This window comes from Priapulus caudatus, unplaced genomic scaffold (assembly GCF_000485595.1).
Source record: "Priapulus caudatus unplaced genomic scaffold, Priapulus_caudatus-5.0.1 Scaffold961, whole genome shotgun sequence".
NCBI lineage: Eukaryota > Metazoa > Priapulida > Priapulimorpha > Priapulimorphida > Priapulidae > Priapulus > Priapulus caudatus.
In genome coordinates, this window is record NW_014578022.1 from 80,271 (window position 1) to 98,405 (window position 18,135).

Consider the following 18,135-nt stretch of genomic DNA (forward strand, 5'->3'; position numbering starts at 1 on the left):
GATAGATAGATAGATAGATCGATAGATAGATAGATAGATAAATAGATAGATAGATAGTTAGATAGATAGATAGATAGAAATAAATAAAGATAGATAGATAGATAGATAGATAGATAGATAGATAGATAGATAGATAGATAGATAGATAGATAAATAGATAGATAGATAGATAGATAGATAGATAGATAGATAGATAGATAGATAGATAGATAGTTAGAAATAAAGAAAGATAGATAGATAGATAGATAGATAGATAGATAGATAGATAGATAGATAGATAGATAGATAGATAGATAGATAGATAGATAAATAGATAGATATATTTTGGGGTATTTTTCTTTCAACCAAGTGGTCACCAACTGAGCGCTTTATTTACCGGGCAAAGCCGGGTGTCTAGCTGCTAGTTCCTCATATAACGCCCAGCCGCATGCAGGCCGCCTTATATGAATAATATTCTTTAATGCATATATATATCACTAATGTATGCAACGCTGTGCTTTGGCGACCAGTCGTAATGTTCGTATGGCTACGTGCGTTTTTTTTATACAAAACCCATGTTACGCATAACATTGAAACTTTGGGGGATGAATGCTCGGTATTATAAACTTACATGTAAATTTAATTAATTAAACATTTAAATTCGGGTGTATGGTGCGAAGCTGCCTGCCTGCGTATGCGTGCGTGCCATGGCTGTATCAAGGACCGGCAGAAAATATAACATGGGGTATGAAAACCACCATCGTACCGTAATCACCATGCATGCACAAACGTTTTTATTATACAAATAATACTGTATAAAATTATCATGTCTCAGTAAATAGGACAAGTTTCGATTTAAAATATCAGCGGAAACGCGGAAACCTCGCTGCAAGGTGAAGGTCTATTGATAACCTGACAGTGTTGAACGTATTAAATTACGCTTATACGTCTCATTATTTACTACTAAAAATCGAAGCACAGTAGATTCCAGCACGCGGGTATTTCACAGTTCGCCTAACTTCGGCATTTTTGCGCAAGAACATTTGATGAACAGTACATATCTTTAACGCTGGTTAAACTGATGGTGCAGTTAAATGACGTCACGCACCAATTACCAATATTAGTTACAAGAAAATAACCCGGGAAAATGTGTGACGATACGGTAATGAAGATGCATGGCGCTCGTGCGTCGGTCACCGTTGACTGGCAAGAAAATTATTTTCGTCCGTTCTCATACGTTCAAACTAGTCGCGGGCGGGCCGACGGCACGTGTGTATTGTAACTGATTTTATCAGTGGTAACCATAGAAATAATATATAGGTATCGATAACCGAAATCAGCTGAAATGCAGACAGCTCAATAGACTGGTGCTCGCCGAGAGGTGGGAGCGAGCACCAGTCTAACGGTTGAACAGGAAATTAGGTCGTTCCTGCTATTATTACCCTTAGCCAATCACCGATGGGACGCATTTTTCTTGGCGCCGTCTAGCGGTACGCAATATCATAGCAATTTTATCTGTTTATTGTTAGTGTTACTGTTTTTATCTGTTTACCATATATATGATGTTTAATTGCTTATTCCGGTAAAATTATGGACTCAAGCCTAGTTTAGCACAAATGCGAAAACACATTTGCGGTGTCCCAGACCATCCTTGATCCAACATATGTTATCTTAAGCGGTAATAAGCGATTCTCTTGGAGAAATTCTGTTTGTCCAGAATCGTTGGTGTCGGACTTCCCTCACATGTACAGGAACCGCTTTCAAGTTTCATGATCGGTATGAACTTTTATATTTAATTTCTACTGGTACTAGTACTACATCTACTAGTATAATGATTATTATGTTGATTTATAATTACTAGAACGGTCAGAAACGGCCGAAAACGGGCGAGTATGGTCGCTTGAACGCATTTTTTTCGACACTTCCTATTAACTCACATCATGTTTATCGGTTGAAATGAACAAAGAACACACTGACCAGTACTCCTGTCGATTTTAAAGGGGCTACCCTCACATTTACGAAAATGACATAGGTTTCAATGGGCCCCATGTTCTCTATCCTTGAACCGAAGACTGGGGCGCAAATCCACTTTAGGCACCTTAGCCTATCACGAAGTGTAGATACAATAATGTAACCCAAACACAGGATAGGGGTAATGAACCCAACCTATCCTGTGTTTGGGTTACATTATTGTATCTACACGAAGTGATGCACAGATTTCTGTGTATCATCAACTGATGCACCCACTTTGGTTCAAGGATAGAGATGATGTCCAGTACAGTGATGGGATAGGTCCCAGACTTTCCGTATATCCAGAGAGACATGATACAAGATTGCGTGGCACAGCTTTGCTGTTGATCCTAATATCCTAAGATCCTGTTGATCGTTGATATACGGAAAGTCTGTGCATCAGTCGATGATACACAGAAATCTGTGCATCACTTCGTGATACCTAAGGTGCCTAGAGTGGATTTGCTCCGACTAGAAGTACGTAATACTATTAGTATTATTACTACTAGTACTACTACTACTACTACTAGTTCTACTAATAGTAATAGTAATACTATTACTAGTACTATTAGTCACTATTAGTATTACTATTATATATAGTATCAGTATTAATTTCACGTAGTGAAAAGCGAGAAGGTTACTAACGCTGAGAGGGTCTATGTCCCCCAGGGTACTGCCGGAACGTACCCTGGTACTATCTAATATGCCGGACCGTACCTCGCCTACTCCACTAACGAGTCTAGGGAGTCGCCTACGCCTACTCCCTAACCTTAAGACCGTACCTCGCCTACTCCACTAACGAGTCTAGGGAGTCGCCTACGCCTACTCCCTAACCTTAACCCTAACCCTAATCCTAACCCTAACCATATCAAAAAGTTACCAGGGTACGTTCCGGTATACCGGACCGTACACAGGGTACGTTCCGGCAGTACCCTGGGGGACATAGACCCTATGAGCGTTACTAACACAGTCACGGCCCATCTCAATAAAAAAAATTATGGTAAATAAACACGAAATGTATTTACTACCAAAGTCTCAATGTTTCTCTACAGTCTATTCTCTTTCGCCTATTCCTTGATTCCCCCCTTTTTCCCTTGATTCCTTTTTTCCTGATTCCTATTCTTGCTGATAATTTCCTGTAAATGCCGTTCAAATGCACTTCTGCAACACACCAGTACACCACACACAGACACCACTGTGCGCAAACAACAAGTATAAAGTACAACAAGTACTCTTTATACTTGGTGTTTGTGCACAGTGGCATGTGTGCAGTGTTTCCCCTGCATTGACACGAGCAAGGCAGGCCACCTCGCTCAAATTCTCAGCCGGCACACAGAAATTTGTCCAAAACACCGCCTTGCTGACGAAAATCACTGTTCTTGCATTAATAAATGACACTTTATTGAACTAAAATTGAAATATAACTTAGAATGCACCAAAGTGCACAATTTTTTCAAAACATTTGGGGGGGGGCATTTCCCGCACCCCCATAGCTGGGACTTCGAAACGCACTAACACGCCAAAAACAAAAATTTACCACCTCACAGACCTTTTTGGCCAGGGAAAACACTGTTTGATGTGGGATCAAATTTTGAAGCTGATGTCTAGATGCTTCTGATATGAGAACGCTGACTCAGTAGCTTCACATGTGTAGTCCGGAAAATATCTTATATATGGTGGCTAATATCTGATGGGGCTGATGATGCTTTTGACAAGTCACAGGGCTGAGGCTACTGTGGTTGACTGGGGCCCGTAGGGTCTCTGTCTCCCTGACCTCTGTTTGACCTGGCTCGTTTAGCTATTTCTGACTAACCCTAACCCTAACCCTATATAATATTATATATTATATATATTAGTAGTGATGTGACGATCATCGATTATACTCGATCATCGGTTGAACAGTAGCTTGAACCAAGCGCTACCAAAATAAATGTAATTTAACTTGAACAAGAAAACTTGGAAAAGTGATGAGAATCAGAGATATCATCGCTATTTTAGTTCGGGAATCACCCGGCATTTGCCGTAGTTACTTTCTGTTGAGGGGCTAAAGCCTAGGACACACTAAGGATTTTATACGCTGGCTAAACAAGCACATACGTGCACACGACGTTACACACATGCAGGCATTAATCACCCCGAGTAACCGATTGTAACCGATAATCGGTTACTTGGGTCCAACCAATGATCGATTACGAAATTACAACCGATTGACAACACTAATAATATTAGTCAGAAATAGCTAAACGAGCCAGGTCAAACAGAGGTTAGGGAGACATAGTCATAGACCTTATCTGCCTGACTGGGGTATGACAGGCTGTTGCTGGAGGTGGTGAGGTTGGGGGAAGAGTGGGGAGGCCAGGATGATACTACTACTTGATAAGGTGCAGCTATAATACTCCTTACTTGGGACATTTAAAGGCTTCTCAGCTGATATCTCCCCTGTAGGGAAACCACCATTGCTTGTATTGCTTACAAGGCTCACTGGTAATAGCTGTGGGTATAACATTACTTGGACAGCTGGTCCTGCTTAGAAAGTAGTACAGCTTGGCCATGGTAATGAGTCCTCTAATATGGGAAAGTGACAAGCAGATGGGGCGTGTAACCTTCAGGCTTCCAGGGACCTGTGAATCAGCTATAAACTAGGTTATTCCTTTGTAAGATGGCTGATATCAGGAATTAAATCATATACCTGTATATTTATATATATATATTTATTTATTTATTTATTTATTTATTCGTACAGTTAAACCTGAATTTAAGGGTAAACACACACCAGTGCAGCCTAAAGTGTCTGTTATAGAGAGGTTTCATTCTAGATAGAGACTGCTTCTTTGTATAACTGCCTTTCAGGGAAAATGCAAAAACTGCCTTTTATAGACACTTGTCTATTCATATGTTACTGCTAGCATGTATTTGTTTTCTGAAATTGGAAATTGGTCAGGGTTAAGTGTGCTCCTGTATCAGTAACCTGTAAACTCCAATAGAACAGAAATCTTCAGTCTTTGCATGGTGCATCGAATGCATATCTTGCTCTGCTAAAAATCTGGTGGGTGTGCGAATGTGCGTTTTAACAATGAAAAGGTTCGAATGCTGTGATCAAGTTTTGCACCAGTGAGAATCACTTTTCATTATCTCGTATGGATAGCTCGTCTCGTATACCCCGTAGAGTGCCCGTTTTGGATAGAAACTGTAAAAAGTATTTTTTTTAAACTATAAACTTAGCTGTAACCTTTAGGAAGTCACTTTAGTGTGCACATTAGTAAGGGAGGATTGATTGGGAGTCTCCTTAGGTCCAGTTAGGCTGCTACGATGAACAGTCAGATACCAGGCATTCGTTTGATGGTGCATACATGTCTAGTAGCAGGGGCCAAGAATGACAAATTGTCATTTTTAATCAATTAATTAAAGTAATAAATGATTAATAATGACAAATTTGTCATTATTAACCCCTGCTGGGAGTAAGTGCTGTTATATTAATACCAAAGAGTGCTGCAGCCTGATTTGAATGGGATTTTAGTTGGTGTGAGAAATAGGAGCCGATGATACAATGCGGGACAACCTGGCACCCACTGGGCTTTAAACTTCACGTGCCTCGTGTGTTGCCCCAGCCAGCGACCCACCGATGAGAGAAAATACTGTCCATCTGTCACCGGATAGATCGGATGTATACAGTTTACCATTAGGAGGTGGTGTAGCAATCACTTTGGAACCAGTAGCAAGCATGTGGCGATAATTCATGTTCTGATGGTGGTGTGTTAAGATGAATTTCACATGTGCCTTGATCATGATGGATTGAAATGTGAAATAGCCACAATTGTGTTGCGCATGGCTGTGTGCTCACTGCCTCCCACGTGTCAGTGAAGGGAGTACTACGATCTCTACTCTTGGCATCCGCTCTGTATCGGCTTCCAGAATTCTGTTTTTCCAATCACATTCTCGTTATTTATAGGTGGTGCTGGTTGGCGTGCTTGCTAGGAGTGAATTAGGACATACTCACAACGCTGGTGCAGGAGACGCACATGATATATATATAGGGTAAGAACATTAATTAAGCATGTCCCCTGTAGTCATGCAGATAACTTCTGTTTATGCTCTAATCATGTTATTTGTATTAGAATTTAGACAGGCATGGCTTCTTTCAATGAAGACTGTTATTACGCACGGTGTTGTGAACACCCTGTTTGCAGTCAGGCATTAGGCATGCGCGCGTTTGTGTAGTTCCTGTTTTAAAATGGTTATGATGAAATAGTTCGTGGCGCAGTCACAGTTTTTGTGCGTTCGTTCGTTGATTCATCATGCAGTCGAGGGGATGAAGGCAAGAAGCAGTGTACTCTTTATGTGAGTTGGGTGAAGAGCGGAGTGCGGTGAATACAGTAGCGTCACTAGCGTGCTTGTTCGTGCACAGAGCTTTAATACTAATAGCAACAGCAAGCAAGAAGCCATATCGAAGGTGAATGGATAACGTGTGATCTTTGCTTAAGTGAAAAGATAGGTGCTCTTTAGGTTTTACCAGTAAACCTCTGAAGTAGCCAGAGTAGTATGTTTGTGTTAACAGAAAATTAAGCAAGGCTAAGGGAATCAATTGATTTGTATGTAAAAGACAGTGATATGTACGCATATGAATACAGCTTATGTGTTGATGAATTTTATATCCGGATGGCACAAATTACCATTCCTAATTCGTTACGAATTGGTTTCTACAGAACTTTCCAGATAGGAAGCACCAACACAGTCGTGCGGTTTTTTTCACATCAACAGGAGTGATGGCCAAGCAGGAGTCCGAAGGATGCTGTAGTGTGGATTTTCTCAAATACATTCTATTTATCTTCACATTCTTCTTCCTGGTATGTATTGTATGCAGGGAGCGTTGCTCAGCTGTGTGTGTTGTTATGCACGAGGTTGGATTCCACTAATCGTAGCTAAGGAAATGCATAATTGCTAGCGTTTAGAACGAGCTGTTCTCCTTGTTAGTTCCAGCAACGTGTTGTTGTTGTTGTTGTTGTTGTTGTTGTTGTTGGTGGTGGTGGTGGTGGTGGAGGTGGTGGTGGTGGTGGTGGTGGTGGTGGAGTTATTGTTGTTGTTGTCACTGCTGCTACGAGTGTTGTTGCGTCAGTCTACTTCCTAAAGGGAGCGTATACCATTGGTTTCCCAGCCAGCTATCCCTCGCTGCATTTATGTGTGGCAAGGACGAATCCGTCGAATCTCTTTAAAAATATAATAGTTGCACAGGATGAATAACTCGGCTGTGGTGATACCGTGATAATGCCTTAAAATTAGTAATACAGTGCCTATTCAATGATAAACCATGACGGTAAGAATGCAACAATCACATAGAAAATTGCGCATCCAATTACCATAAAGCACCTTAGGACTGTGTTCGGTCACCCAATTGCTTCTTCAACCTTTAGGAGCTCAACGTTTACAAGGTTGGGTCGTTACAAACTGAGTACATACAATAAAACTTTCAATGGCGAAACGCGATCCGATGCCTATGTTAGCCTATGCTAACTGTACACGTAGTGGCGCTTGTGCAATTTCCTGTTCTACTGTAGTGTGCTGATGTTTACCAGCGAATGCTATCAGTCATAGAGTAGACAATGATCACATGTATACGTACATACGTGGATACATACATAACATCAGGAGCGTATATTTACAAATATTAACTGTCAAAAGTAAAGTCAAAAAGTATTTGTCATTATACGCTCCTGATAACATCAAGAGCATATAAAGGAGCGTATAAAGAGCGTATACCTTCTTTATACGCGCTTGATAACATGCATGCCTGCACACACACGCGCACATATGAGGATATATATGTTCATGAGTAGAGCTATCTACACGGTATATGAAAGTTGATTTTTTGGAACACGGTGTGTAGTGCCTGTGGCTTATATAGGCCGCCTATTCAGTGAGGTTAGATGCAGTTGAAGACACTTCTACCTCTCTAAATTGGATCAAAATTTATCATATAGCTTAGCAAATGTCGGCAATTTCATTAGTTAGTGATGATCTAAGGTTTCGTCTGTACTAATTGCAAAAAGTGGGCGTGATGCGCATGATGCTGTCGCTGTACCAGCCATGTTGCTATGTTTATATTCCGTCGCCCGCCTATCTGATCATGTGTTATTTGCCTACAGTGTATGAAAAACTTAGTTGGATGCTGTGAGGTAGTAGATAAATAACTCTAACTAGTTAAAAAAGTAAACTTTTTGTCTCTAGAGGAGAAAAAACCAGCACCAATTCTATATAATGTGATTATATGTAGAACTAGAGCACTCGGAGAGTGCAGACCTCTGCCAAGGCAGCTGAATTCTCTCACTGAAAATTTTTATTAATTAATTAATTATTTAATTAATTGGATCCGGATCACCATCAAAATGTAATCAATTCGAAGTTAGCCCATTTCTGACCTATCCTGAAACTTTTATTAATTAATTGGATCCGGATCACCACCAAAATGTCATCAATTCTAAGTTAGCCCATTTGTGACCTATCCTGAAAATTTTATAACAATCCGTCCATAACTTTTTCAGTTAGGCTGTACACAAACCAACAAACAAACACTCAAACGAACAAACACACGCCGGTGAAAACATAACCTCCTGCCAACCCCTTGGCGGAGGTAAAAATATCTGAATAAAACAGCTTCATCTGTGACTGAACTTGTGGCTTTGTGATAGCGTATGGTGGTGTAACATATCTATGATGAGGTGATTAATATTACATAATAGTCTGGGTGTTAGCATGAGTAGTGGGCACGTGCCCACCACCTGCTTTATGAGTTGTGTAGCATCATCAATAACCATGGCACCATATCCCACATCCCATTACATGACCATCGTAACTGTAAATTTCCTACAGTTTTGCTAAAATTTACAAGAGGTTAATGCAGGAACACGAGTAGGACCCACATGTAGACACAGTATAGGGTATATAGTCTCCATCACTGAGAGGGTAGGAACAATTTACTGCAGCTGGTGAGGACTGCTTCCATATAATCAGTATCATGTAGACAAATGATGGGATTTCACAGATTTACCTACTAATTTTCAGTGCTGATTGGAAATGCTTCCTATGATAACACTGATTTCGGCGAGTATTTCGGCGAACGAATTAAATTCCTTAAAAACGTTGTATCTGTGTAGTCACAGCTTGGCTCCCTGGTTGGTGGTGATCGTGGTACTCAAATAAGCAGACGTATCGTAGATGTTTAATTCATGTTAAAAGTGTCATAATTGCCTTTTCTAATGTGTTTTTTAATTGCCAAGTCGGCAACGGAGATGTGAAAGATGGTTGAGTAATGTGTAAACACTAAACAGTGCCTCATGTGCACATGTGGCCTTGACAGGCAGTGCTTTTTTATGACGACGTGATTCGTGGGCTTATGTTTCGCATGTGGTGTATAGCTGACACCATGTAAAATGTCAAAAAAACAAATGTATTAGTAACGGTTCGTTACTGCAGCTGCATTAGCCCGTATCTATCTTGATTATGTAGTGGATGTATGAAAAGCTATTGACTTGAACTAAATCAGGAGCTAATAATGACAAATATAATAATAATAATTATTAGCTCCTGACTAAATCCATTTACAAAACTCAAAAGTTTCTGTAACATGCTAGTAATCTAGTTGGGAGCCTTCTTCAACATTTCTGCTATTCATTGACTTAGACTTCTGACACATTCCCTATCACCTTAACTGTACTGTTGTTTTTTTCTGGCAACCATGTTATTTTAGCTGGGAAACATTCTTTCCTTCACCCCTCCCCCCCCCCATACCACTAGTGAGTAACTACATCCAAATGAAATGCTTATGTCCGTACGGCTAAGGAGAACTCGCATAACAATCAAGTACATGCACGTCTTTTGATAATGCAAATTCATGTTCACCATGATAACACGCGGTAACGTTTTCACAGCAGTCACGATATTTCCGATGATGTACTGCCTCTCGATTATTTCATCTCGTCACGGCCTGGCCGTGGTTTTTTTTCCGTGGCTAGCTGTGCTGTCATCTCTCTGTGCTGACTCGTTCGTTCACGCGCGTCTTGATTGTTTCATCTCGTCACGGCCCGGTCGTGGTTTTTTTTCCTGTGGCTAGCTGTGCTGTCATCTCTCTGTGCAGACTCGTTCGTTCACGCGTGCATTTCATCAGCTTGCAGGCATTGCCGTGCTGGGCGTCGGCGTGTGGAGCGTGATCGGCAACGAACGCTACATCAGCCTACTGAGCAGTGGCGCCCTCGCGGCCACCGCCTACCTGCTCATCGTCGCCGGCTGCCTCGTCATCTGTCTCACCATCGTCGGCTGCTGCGGCCTCATTAGGAGTGACAGGTGCTGCATCCTGGTGGTAAGTCGGGCGTGGGCTTCATGCTGTTCGCGGCGGTGATGTCACTGACATGCATGAATGAATGCGACTTCCAAACACTCTAGTATCGTGTCGGCCACGTTGTGGGGCTTGATTCTTAACGCGACTTGCGTCTGCTTTATGTACGGTATACGCCATATTTTTCGCGTACAGATATTTTCGCGAATTCAGACTTGACGGACAAGTTCGTGAGTGGTTAATTTCGCGGTCGGTGAATTATGAATCATTCGGTATTATTCGGCATGAATTATTCGTGTGCTATTATTTTCACGGTTGGGGACGCGTTCGTGAAATTCGTGAAAATTAAACCACCGCAAAATATACAGCGTATATATATAAAGTAGTTGTCACTGAATTAAGCAGAAGGCTGCCAGAAGGTTGTGGGTGAATGTGTGATGTATGCACACATTTTGCTGACGTCACTGTGACTTCCAATAGAAGATGCCATGCACACTTTCATACGAGGTTCTGCGCCATAGATAAATGTGTTATTTTTATTGCCTTTTTTTTTTCTTCCAGCAGCGTTTTAAACACATTTTTATGGCGATTTACCATGCGTCAGATGTGCAACAAACATAGCTCATCCGTGAAAACACAATAAAATGTATCAGATGTTCGTAATGCTCTGCCTTTATGTCCTGCCCTAGTCAGACCTAGTGCAGTATTTTAAATTTGTACAATTCATTTGCATTTCAGTTTGCGATCTTTCTGATCCTCGTTTTTGTGCTGGAGGCTGTTACCGGGATACTTGCCTATATCTACAAGGACCAGGTATAATTCACACAGTAATTAAAGCATGTCACACTGCTGACTGCAAGAATGTGAGAAATTTCTAAGTGTGTCTGATGTAAACCTGCACAGCTGAGCAGTAGTAAGGTACATTTTTCAAGTTTGAATAGTGGGGGAAATCCGCAGGCGAAGTTCTAATTGGCTTGCACGTTTTCTCTAGTATGTCTTCTAGTCCCGACTGCATCAACACCAGATGTGCTAGAATAAATACTTAGCTAGCCAACGATAGAAGCCCGCGGCAACAAACAAACCCAATCTTGCTAGCATCGTGCGCCGTCTGAAGTGGTGGGGATCAGTGGGGAGGCATTGCAGCTGTGCGTGGTGGCAATTTCCTCCTGCTCCAATTTGCCTGATCATTTATTGCTTTTCCAAACAGTAGTAGCGGAGCCTTCAGCCGGCGCGGCTTTATTGGCACAGATAAAATACACGGCACCGTAGCTATGGGTGTGGTTGCTTGTGGCCTGCTGAGTTAGGGTAGGAAGTTGCGCATCTGGCTGCTACTGCTGTTGTTACTGCTGTTATTGTTAAACAGCCGGCTGTCCGGCCTCTTATATTGTGGCTGTCCTGCTTATTCGTGAAAATGTCCGGATGTTGCAGTTGAGCAGTGAAATCGTTGCTGACTTGAGGGATAGTTTTGGAAATAACTACATGTATGACAAGGACATGACAGCGGCGATTGACGATCTTCAGGAGGAGGTAAAATATGCCCCATGATCGCTTCCTATTGTAACCTTACTTCTCATATTCCATTTAAAGTGTGTATTGCGAGATTTTTGCTCAGAAAAACTAAATATAGCTGAATATAGTCTCACCCGACAGCGAAAATATCACTGATTACACCAACATTAAAAATACTAATATTTTATGCAGTTATATCATAGAAAATTGGATATGAACACATCGTAACAGCAATGCATTTTATTGTGTCGCGACAATGCCTAATGGCAGAATTGGTAAACTTGTATTTGTGTCGGTGATGAATTGAAAACAAGTGCGTGCCTGTACTGTGGGTATGGCAGATAAGCGGTGGCGCCACAAGCTAATCCATACTTCCTGTTAGTTCAAGATGACAGAAAACGAATGTTTACAAAAAAGAGGTTCTAAGACATTTTATTGTTACTCTAGACAATTGCTGTTACTCAAGCAATAACGGTAGGTATCATGAAAGTGGGGAAAACACTGGAACATTTTCGCAATACACGCTTTAAGAACCCTGTCACCCATTGATTATAAGCCACCATTCACAGCAGGACAACAGTCATACGTGAAAAAGTAATGCTGGCATGATACTTTTGTGTGTGCTTTCCCTCTCTCTCTTTCTTCCTGCCTCTTTCTCCCTCCCTCCCTCCGTCTCCCCTCTCCCCCTCTCTCTCTCTCTCACTTGTATGTTAGTTACATATATTTAAAATACCTAGAAATTCATTGTAAAGATGACTACCTTTCTTAGGTCAGTCAAGAACAGGCCAACAAGATTTGCTAATTTTAAGATTTTTGCTACCTTTACACAAGACAACATGCAAAACAATGCTAATCAAATCATTTGGCGATAATATTAGGACTTATTGAGCTTGTATTTGCAATGATGCTGCTTTTTAGCAGTCACATAAGCATTCAATCGTACCCTGATTAATTAATTAATGTATGTATGTGGCTGGTGTAGTGGCTGTGCTGTGGAGCTGGAGACCCTAACGACTGGAGGACAAGTCGCTGGATCATGGAAAACAAGGGCACCGACGGCTTCAATAACCTCGTTCCAGACAGCTGCTGCAAGACCGTGATGAACACATGTGGACAGAACGACCACCCGTCAAACATTCACTCACCGGTAGGTGGCGCCACTTTCCTGTCGCTGCGTTAAGATGTGCTCGGCCCACTCATTTCGTATTAGTTTTCAGGAAAATGAAAAAAAGGTTATTAAATATTAAAATTCATTTTCCCGAGCTTAAAAACAGTTCACAACTCATGACGTATTTAATGAAATGAGCGAGAGTGATTACTTACGTTAACGAGGTGCTGTTCTGTGTTGCAGGGTTGCGTCTTGGCGATGGAGAACAAAGTCGAAAACAATCTGGTGATAGTGGGTGCTGTCGCTCTCGGATTCTGTGCACTGCAGGTACGTTTAATGCCATCTCGGTGACAGCGACGTGCCAAGTAGTAGAACGTTAAACTGAACCGTAGTGCAGGTTGCAAGTTATGTCTGGCGGTTGTTGTCGCTGGTGTTGTTATCCTCCGCACATAGTGCAGCAGAGGATATTGTTTTCGTGCTCGTTAGTGTTGTGCTGGTGGTGTTGGTGGTATTGGTACTATTGATTTTGTTGTTGGTAGCAGTGGTGGTGATGGTGGCAGTTGCAACGCCGCTTGTGGAGGCAGTGGTAGCGGTGGTGGCTAGGGTGCAGGCGGGAAGGTTGTGGGGGTCAGTGGGGTCAATGAGCGTTACTGGTGGCAGTGGACAGTCGTTGTGGGTTGTGGTGCTGGTTATTGTGGTGTCAGCAGAGGCAGGAAGTGTGGGAGGCATGGGTGTTGTTGTGCTGGGTCGGTGGGTGATGTGGCAGTGGGTGGGGTCGGGGCGGGGGGGGGGAGACTACTATGGGGACATTGATTTTTTGTTATTTTTTCGTAAATGTCTGTAATACATGGTTGAAGTTGCAGCGGTAAGATTTATGGGTAACACAATGATAAAATAACCGACACCTTATCAAGGTTCATGCTTGACTGTCAGAATTATTTGTGCTGAGGTACCATAGTAATTATTCCCTAGGTGCACAAATTCACGAGAATTTTGTCTTGCAGGTGATTGGCATTCTTTTCTCCTGCTGCCTCTATAGGCAGTTGCGCAAGTCGGACAAGTACAACTACGAATAGTTGATCACATGAGCTTACATAAGACGGCTGACGCCATAGAACCTGGTGAGTGTCACTAGAATCATCCTGCAGGCATAATCCAAGACTATGATAAAACTAAGCAATAGTATTGCTTAAATAGAATGACATGGAACTGTGCAGACTATACATATTGTACATATACATATTGTAGATATACATTTTGTTTTACATATTGTAAAAGTAAGAGAATTATACTGTTATATATGTTTGTTTTAGTATCCCTTCATAAATATTAAATAGTAGATGTATTTAATATGAATATAGATATCACTTAGCAACATCGTATATATAACCTCACTGTAATTGTAATTTTATTGTTAAATTCCATTTTCGTAGTTACAAGAGGCTAGGGTGGGCCAAGATATGTAGCACTGACTTAAGATGAAATTTTCTAGGATTTGGAATAGTCTTACCTTAAGGATTTCCCACTACAATCATTTATATTTTTTGGTCTGGGACTGGTGTTAAGGCGGGCTTATGTCGGGCTTGCGAGCCGACTCGACTGGAAGCAACTGCCTGCGACTGGTCGCCACTAGTTGCTCGGAATAGAACAGTGGGCAACTGGACGCAACTAGTCGCTGCCGATCGCTTCCAGTTGCTCGAAATCCAGTTGCTTCCGGTCGAGTCGGCTCGCAAGCCCGACATAAGCCCGCCTTTAGTCTTAATTATCATTTAGGCTTTGTCATATTGCCGCATGCTTGTGCATACTCTGAACAACTTTCCTCGTTTTAGCATTTGTCATGAACAAGCAAGTGACCGAATTCTGAGTGACAGTCCTGAAACAGTTTGCAGACATCGGGGATGGAGGATTGTGTCGCCACCTGCTGGGATGTTTAACTAAATGTGAAATAGTTATCTTGCTACGAAATATTTGAGATAGTGTTGATTGTGGGAAAGTCATGAGTAGTTGAAACAGTAAGCATGTAAATATATAGCAATATTTTTTACGTGTTATTTCATATGTTAGTAAAGGACTGAACCATGTGAATTTGATTTCTTGACGAAAGAACATTGCATTTGACTATCTATGATTGACATGGTTTTTATTTTGAGTGCGGGAAAAATCGTGATAAGTCCAAGGACGGGAAATTTAAATCAAAATACTAACTATGTCACTGTTTTTATGTGTTTTATTTTCTACATAATTTGGCAGCTAGTTGACGTAATGCAGCTTATATGTTTATTTCAGAGTATAAATTGAGATGTATATCTAAATGTTATTATTCCTTTATGTTGGTCGAATTGTGTAAATAAATACATCTTATAATGCATTTAATTTGTGTCAACATTTATTCCGTCTCACGCGTTAGGACGGAAGTATGCAGCTTTTAATAATGCAAGGATGAATTATTGTCCAATGGCTCTCAAATTTAGCAAATGGAACCGCATGTAAAATATTTTATTTCTATAGGTTTTTTTATGCGCGAATGCATGAGTCATGCTTTTTACATTGTGTAATCTATCCATGTCCCGAAGATAGGGATTGTATTAAGTGCAAATTGCTGCGTTGATGTGAATATATGGGTTTTAGACATGCAGGATATCAATCCAATTTTGCATGATTTGTTGGTATTAGTATGTACTAGAGTGAAGGTAACTTCTAACTTCTATTACGCTCCAAAATAGGTGCCAGCAGATGTGTAGTCGATGTTTATGTGTAGTGTTGATGTGTGTGCGCGTGTGTGTGCGTTCGTGCGTACGTGTGTGTGTTTTTTTGTATTAATCCAATAATGTTCATGAACGCTGCTTGGTTGTGAGCGTATCTGTGTTTGTGACAGTGTTTTCCATGCATTCTATACTCTGCGCTGGTGTGTTATTAGTGACCACCAAGTAGAGCTGCAATAGCAGCAGTAGCAGCAACGGAATAAAATTATCTAGCAGCATGTGATCGTGATTTTATCTCATTAGAGTTAAATTTCGTGCCTACAGATGTAACTACTGTTTAGCAGATCTGCAATTAAAAGTGATCCATTATGTTGTAATTTTTAGATATATACCTCAAATAAACTCATTGATGATATTACGTTTGATTGTGTGCCTAGACTCACTTTACCCTGTGTGGAGCCCCCCCCCCACAATCCCAACCCATGCGCAATGAGGAACCCTCAATGTGCCCTTACCATGTCCTGAATGGAACTCTCCATATGCCCTTCCCATGTCCTGTGTGAAACGTACCCTCAACGACCCCTCTCTATTTTCCGTGTGAACTTTCGATGTCCCTCCTATTTATTTTCCCGGTACACTTGCACCATGCAGTAAGCAACATATAATTATTATATACCATCATATGCTCGGAGGTCATAGTTGCTAAGTTTATCGCACACAGTTTCACGATATTTCACGCACGCAGTCACCCACCCACAGGCACTTGGAGCGTTTCAATAAAATATAATGCTAAATAAATACGAAATCTATTTACTACCAAAGTCTTAATGTTTCTATACTCTCTTTCGCCTATTATTGCCGGCAATTTCCTGTAAATGCCGTCCAAATGCTCATCTACAACACTACAAACACTGGCTGCCGCCATTGCTGCTGCCGCTGCACACTGACACATGAATATATAGGTATATATATAAATACAAAACTAATAAGATGGTAAATAGATTTCGTATTTATTTAGCATTATATTTTATTGAAACGCTCCAAGTGCCTGTGCAGTCACCCACCATTCACTCGTTGGTCAGATGTCATGGTCACTGAATTAAGTTGTGCATACTACCAATCGGTCAATCATTCCTAAACGCAAATTAATAGTGTAACCAATGATAATAAACTGATGATAAGATACCCCCGTGAAATATATCGTTAAATAAGTAATATAGGTTGTGTGAAGTGAACATCAAATGCAATGACAGTTTCCGCATCAGCAGTACCGATCGAGCTGGTAATAATTTACCACAGATTTTTTCCGTAGCGACGTCAGAGGGAAAAATACTACATCCTCTCTGATATCGCTCGTGACGTTAGCTATCGATCGTGCTTAGACGGGGTCCCTTCGTTGCGGTAAGAGAGAGCGAGAGCGCGCGCGCGAGAGAGAGAGAGAGAGAGAGAGAGAGCGTGACAGAAGGAGAGCGAGAGATGGAAAGGGAGAGAGAGAGAGAGACAGAGAGACAGAGAGAGAGCGTGAGAGAGATAGAGAGAGAGAGAGAGAGAGAGAGAGAGAGAGAGTCGTAATACATTGTGCCAGTCTAGATCGTACTGGAAAATTGCGGTAGCGATCAAGGTCGGATCAAACGCGCCTATACGTACGCCCCTCCCTTCCTCCCTTCCCTTCCCTATATGTGCTTCAGTTGCATGCACCAGTGACCTATATATATATATATATTAAGGGCGTACCCGAGCCATACGCTTACGTTCGTGTCTGCAACCCACGCGTATCTCACACTGATTTACTCGTGAATGTCCTTGAATATACGCCGAGTAAATTTTCACCAGTCTCTTGGGCAACCCGCGCGCAGTCACGCATATCGGCGCAGATGACGGGCAATTAACACCTTCGTAGTTTTATTCTAGGTATGCGTTAGTCGAGCAGACGGCAAAGATGAATCTCATCTACTGGTTGGTGCTCATCGTGCTCTTGCTCGCCGCCTACTACGTGTGGAACGCTCTCTACGGCCTGCCGTCGGACCTGCCGCCAGGACCATCCGGTTGGACACGGCTGCCCTTCATCGGCTCTCTCCTGTCCACGCGAGCCGATATACACGTCCAGTTTCAGGAATGGGCGAAAATCTACGGCCCGATATTCCACGTGCAGATGGCAACGAAGCTGCTGATCGTGCTTAGCGACGTTAAGCTCGTTAAGGAGGCCTTCTCTAGGGACGACTTCGCAGGGCGACCTCACACGAACATCAACGATTACTACACAGAAGACCTAAAATACGGTGCGTGCGTGCGTGTGTGTGTGTGTGTGATGGTGATTCAGTCGCAAATCTGAATACATACATCGCCGATTTGCCAGCTTCTATCGCGTATTGTAGTTCCCTTCTCATTGTATTGTCGTCCAGATCTTGTGTGGTGACCCTAGGCGTAGCCACGGAGTATTTATGCCGAGTATTTCCCCTTTTAACGCATTGACTGACCATAAACGTTCAATAACGAGCTAT

At 41.8% G+C, this 18,135-nt stretch overlaps 2 protein-coding genes across 2 annotated transcripts in view; both read left to right on the forward strand.

Moving 5' to 3' along the window:
• The first annotated feature begins 1,461 nt into the window (after positions 1–1,461).
• LOC106814678 (CD151 antigen-like) lies at positions 1,462–16,055 on the forward strand. The gene is made up of 10 exons (XM_014819023.1): positions 1,462–1,755; positions 5,939–6,024; positions 6,693–6,833; positions 10,148–10,339; positions 11,054–11,128; positions 11,744–11,842; positions 12,807–12,971; positions 13,176–13,259; positions 13,937–14,053; positions 14,762–16,055. The coding sequence occupies exons 3-9, from the start codon at positions 6,753–6,755 to the stop codon at positions 14,006–14,008; spliced, it is 768 nt and encodes a 255-aa protein (XP_014674509.1). The 5' UTR covers positions 1,462–1,755; positions 5,939–6,024; positions 6,693–6,752; the 3' UTR covers positions 14,009–14,053; positions 14,762–16,055.
• A 756-nt stretch (positions 16,056–16,811) lies between these two features.
• Positions 16,812–18,135, forward strand: part of LOC106814674 (cytochrome P450 2U1-like) — a 7,147-nt gene continuing 5,823 nt past the window's right edge. Inside the window, exons 1-2 of the mRNA XM_014819019.1 lie at positions 16,812–16,916; positions 17,535–17,913. Of these exons, the coding sequence (XP_014674505.1) occupies positions 16,881–16,916; positions 17,535–17,913 (415 nt within the window). The 5' untranslated portion in view covers positions 16,812–16,880. The remainder of the gene's footprint in view (positions 16,917–17,534; positions 17,914–18,135) is intronic.